This window comes from Quercus suber, unplaced genomic scaffold (assembly GCF_002906115.3).
Source record: "Quercus suber isolate HL8 unplaced genomic scaffold, Cork oak 2.0 scaffold_841, whole genome shotgun sequence".
NCBI lineage: Eukaryota > Viridiplantae > Streptophyta > Magnoliopsida > Fagales > Fagaceae > Quercus > Quercus suber.
The window spans coordinates 240,481-245,633 of record NW_027070271.1 but is presented as its reverse complement, the minus strand read 5'-3'; the positions used below and the strand labels follow the sequence as shown (position 1 = coordinate 245,633).

Below are 5,153 nucleotides of genomic sequence, written 5' to 3'. Positions count from 1 at the left end.
TCTCTGCATTCTGTTCCATGGTATTTCAGAACGTATATAGCTGTTAAAGATGGTTGTAATTATTATTTTTCTTTAGTCTGAAAATAGATATTACAATTGAGCTGAATTTCTGGGCTGCATTGCTTATTGGCATAAACTTACTTCATTGATTTACACGTTATGTTTTTGATAAAATGTCTAGCAAGAGTTTCACCCAGTTGAATTTTCATATGGCTTTTAGTTTCTCTCTTTTATAGAGCTCTTTGAGCGCCTGATTATTCCCCTGGTGGTGTCTTTAATCTCCTGTCCTACACACATCAGGTAAATACAGGAGGAATAGTGATCTCAAGTGCAGGCAATGAGTTTTGAACTCAAGACTTCATGGATTTTATGATGTATTTAAAACCACTAGACCAATCCTTTCGGGTTTAATGGCTTTTGGTCTTTGTTATCAATGTCCTCACCCCAGTGTTTGCATCGATGAATCTAAGCATTTGCATTAGTTTTAAGCCACAATAAATGCTCTCTAACTGATAGGCAGTGATTGTTGATCAACAAAGCAAAAGAAGATAAAGACTAGTAAAATAGGTACAGCAAAATCTTCAACATCTGAACAAGAAATCTTACAACCTTATCTTCATACACTAATCATAATCAATGAAAAAAAAAAGTCATAGTTCAACCACTGTTGCTGCTTCCATTGGCTGATCCAGGCATCAGCTCTCTCAGATTAGCCACAACCTGCAACATGTTAGGCCTTTTGGAAGGGAAATCATCCACACATTGCAATGTTATTTCCAAATACCTTATCATCTCTTTTACTTCTACAGCTTCTGCTTCATCAGTTCCTTTTGTCACTAAGAGCAACTCTGGGTCTATTACTTCCATTTGTTTACCTTCTCTTACCTTTATTTTCACCCACCCCACCAAGTTGGTATCTCCAAAGTCCTCCTTGTCTGTTGGACGTTTCCCTGCCAAGAGTTCCAAGAGTACAACACCAAAAGAATAGACATCACCTTTTGCAGTGCAGCGGAAGCTTTGGTAATACTCAGGTGGAACATATCCAGGTGTGCCTGCCAGTGTGCTTACACTTAGGTGTGTGTCAAGTGCACTGATAAGCCTTGCCATTCCAAAATCAGAGACCCTGGCTTCCATTTCATGGTCAAGTAGTACATTGCTTGACTTCATGTCCCTGTGTATAATGTGTGGGATGCAATTGTGATGTAGGAAACAGAGTCCTTTAGCTGCACCTCTTGCAATCTTTTTTCTTTCCTCCCATGTCAGAATTCGCCTATCTCGTGTCTTTGTCCTCCCATGGAGCATTTCTTCTAGGCTTCCATATTCCATAAATTCATACACAAGGAGTCTCTCCTCGCCGACTTTGCAATAACCCAATAGAGGCACAAGATTCTTATGCTTGATCTTCCCTAAAGTTTCCATCTCAGCCATGAATTCTCGGTCCCCCTGGCAGCTCAGTCGTATGAGCTTCTTGATTGCAACACTTGACCCATCTTTCAATGTCGCCTTGAACACTTCTCCAAACCCTCCACACCCAATAAGACTTTCTGCTGAGAAGCCGTTGGTAGCCTCAATGAGTTGGGAGAACTTTAGCTTCCTCAGCTGCCTCTGAAAAGTTGCTACATTTATGCTCAATGGCTCTTTTTCTTTGTCAATTTTCCATGTGGTGGCTGCATGGGATGCTTGCAAGGTATTAAGCATCTTGACTTCCTCTGCCTCCTTCCGCCTTGCACGCATTGCGATTGCCCACACAATCAGAATGCAGACAGAAGCAATTGAGATGAGAATCCCTAGGACAATGCTATTTGCCCAAGATGCAGCTGTTGTCTTCCGACTTCCTCTATTACCATCGCCACTTGGAATTGTTGGTGCTTCATTGTCAATTGTGCATTCAGGCAATGGAACCCCACAGAGTCCTGGGTTGTTCGCATACTGGCTTGCAGGAAGTGTAGTGAGTTGTCCTCTTGATGGAATTTCTCCAGTTAATTCGTTGTTGGATAGATCAATTTGCACTAAAAATGATAGGTTTGAGAAGGAGTCTGGAATATGGCCCTGCAATCTGTTATGTGATGCATCAAATACACCTAAATCTTTGAGCTGGCCAAGTGATGACGGAATCTCACCGGATAACTGGTTGTGGGCTAACACAAGAACTTGTAAGGCCACCATGTTCCCAAGTTCGTCAGGGATTTTACCACGAAGCTCATTGTAAGAAAGATCCAAATACTCCAGCGTCTGGTACTTTGTAAAACGGCTTAGGACTGGACCAGAATAAAATCTTGTGAAATCACAAGTCTTCAGTGTAGGGATCTGCTGTAGTCTTTCAGGTCGAATTCCTGAAAATTCCAACAAACCTCCAACTCCTTTACATGAATTTCCCACATTACGTACAAACACCAAGGTGTTATCAGAAAGATATCCGGAAAATGCTTTTGCCCCTAGCTGTCGGCCAAGTTGAGGCGGAATCTCCCCATTAAGCTTGTTGCTGTTCAAGTCCAGCCAAACCAAACTGCTGCACTTTGCTAGCTCTCTTGGTATCTGCCCACTGAAGCTGTTATTCCCTAGTTGCAAAACAGCCAGTCTTGTCAATAGACCAAATTCCTTTGGGATCTCACCGGTGAGTCCATTGCTTGTGAGCGATATCCATTCAAGATTCCTGCAATTGAACAATTCGACTGGAATTTCACCTTTCAGATGATTGTTGTTGAGGATAAGATTCTTGAGATTCTTGCATTTTCCCAACTCTGGTGGGATTCTACCTTCCAATCCATTGAACCACGCTATTAGCTGCTCAAGATTCTCAAGCTTCCCAAGCTCTGCCGGAATTGAGCCATTGAGATAGTTTAGACTAAAATCAATTTTCTTCAGCTGTGAACATTGTGATAACTCAGGAGGGATTCCTCCCGTGATGAGATTATCCGGCATTTTCAACTCCTCAAGCATGGCAGCTCCTGGACATATATCTGGTGGGATGATACCTGAAATCCTGTTAGAGCTAAAATCTATAATCTTTAAGCTCTTGCAAGATGATATAGAAGCAGGAAATGATCCAGAGATTATGTTATTACTCAACAACAAATTCTCTAGTGTGACAAGGTTCTTAAAAAAGGAATCGGGTAAGGGACCCGATATATTGTTATTAGACAGGTCAAGAAGCTGCAACAAAGAACAAGAGGATAAGGAGGCAGGAATTGAGCCTGAAAGGTTATTATTAGAAAGCACAAGTTCTGAAAGTGAGCCACATGCATTTCCCAATTCAGGAGGGATCCAGCCAGTGAGATAATTTCGAGAGAGATCCAATCTCTGTAAACTGTTGAGCTGCCCAAATGATCTTGGGATTTCCCCAGAGAACCAATTGTAAGCTAAATTCAAAGTTTGGAGACTCGTGCAGTTTGAAAAGGAGTTTGGGAGGGGCCCTGATATACGATTTCCAGAGAGATCAAGCTGCAGCAAGGAACTGCAAGAGTTACCAATTTTCAATTCAGAAATTGAGCCTGTTAGATTGTTATAAGAGAGGTCAAGAACCTGCAGTTTATCTGAATTCGATAAGAGAGTTTCGGGTAAAGAACCCGTCATATTGCTAAAAGAAAGATTCACATCTTCAAGATCAGGACACCTGAGGAACAAATTCTCAGGGACAGAACCAACAAGAATATTAAAAGATAGATCAAGCTGTTTCAAACCAGGTGGGAGGTGAAGCAAAGTAGTTGCATTTATGTAAAACGAATTGGTAGACAGCTTTAGGGCAGATAACATTTCAAGGGAAGCCAAAGGATCAAAGAACATAGTCCCAACAAGATAAGACCCTGTAAGATCGAGTTGAGTCACTCGTCCTAAAGAGCATGAAATTCCATGCCAGCTGCATGGATTCTTGTCGAGCTGCCAATCTGATAAAGCTCCATTTGGATCCTTCTGTATCATCTTCTTGAACATAATAAGAGCTTGTACATCAGTCTTGATCATTGAATCCCCGTCTTGTTTTGTCCCAGGAACTAAAACAAACAGCATGAAGAGAAGTGGCAGAGCAAGATGATAGAAAAGCTGAACTGGGTTGCCCTCCATTGAAGACACAATTTGCAGGAACACAATAGAGAGAGAGAGAGAGAGAGAGAGAGAGAGAGAGATGAGACAGTGTGTATAGAGTAGAGAGGGGCTGTTTGAGTGTGTTATGTGTAGTGTGTAGAGAGAGAGTGGTGGCTATGATGAGAAATTGCTGTGGAAAGCAGAGGAAAAAAAACTTTAGGAAAAGAAGCTGCTTTATTATTTTGTGTGTGTGTGTGTGTGTGTGTGTGAGTGTATGTTTTATAAAATGGAAAAGGAGGGAACGTGGGAATGAATAAGAAAAGAAGGTAATTGGATTGAAGTTGGTGGTGGGTATGTACTAATACGGTTCTTGAGTACTAGAATTTGTAGGGGGAGCGAGAATTTCATGAGAGGATTGATTTGACTTTTAGTCAAAAGGGTTGGCCCCCACAGACAAGGTCTATTTCTCAGATCGGTGCTTTAGAGCTAAAAATTTGGACTGTGCTTGATCCAAGGGCCACTGTCTGATAGTAAGCGTGAGAATGTTTCCCTACTAGATATTGTGATGATATTATGAGCAACAGGGGCTTTTATGTTAAAGAACTCAGATACCAATCTGCACCTTTTTATATTGTCTCTCATTTCAGAGTTTGTTTATGCATTTTGTGCACCCTGGTGTGACCAGGTGGTTCATGTCAATTCATTGATTTATAGTTTCTTTTGCATTAAAATGGAAAGTTGTTTTTGATTCTGGTTCTTCCATTTGAGATGGTCCATGTAGAGTCAAATCTTCGGGTCTCAGCTCTCAACTACTTGGTTGTGGCTGCGGAATCCACTTCTCTTTATTCAATTATATTTATGTTCATTTTGATGGTTTTTTTTTTCATATGCAGAATAAGAATTAAAACCTTAACAATTCTGTTTCCTTCGGATTTCATTTCATCCCATTCGATCAACAGTGCTTGGATCATAATACATTTGGTAATTTGTCAATTTCATATTTTGACCTGCTATCCCCAACTGTCCCTTGTCAATTGGGCACTTGATTTGAATCCACAACCAATGTGTTTTTCCTATAATTCATATTACACCCATAACTCTAAAAATATATTAAATATTACAAATTATGTATT

At 40.7% G+C, this 5,153-nt stretch overlaps 1 protein-coding gene across 1 annotated transcript; it reads right to left on the bottom strand.

Annotated features, from left to right (window-relative positions):
* Window positions 1-556: 556 nt before the first annotated feature.
* On the bottom strand, window positions 557-4,450 carry LOC112023737 (serine/threonine-protein kinase BRI1-like 2). The gene has a single exon (XM_024056361.2). The coding sequence runs from the start codon at window positions 4,057-4,059 to the stop codon at window positions 658-660; it is 3,402 nt and encodes a 1,133-aa protein (XP_023912129.1). The 5' UTR covers window positions 4,060-4,450; the 3' UTR covers window positions 557-657.
* Between the last annotated feature and the right edge of the window lie 703 nt (window positions 4,451-5,153).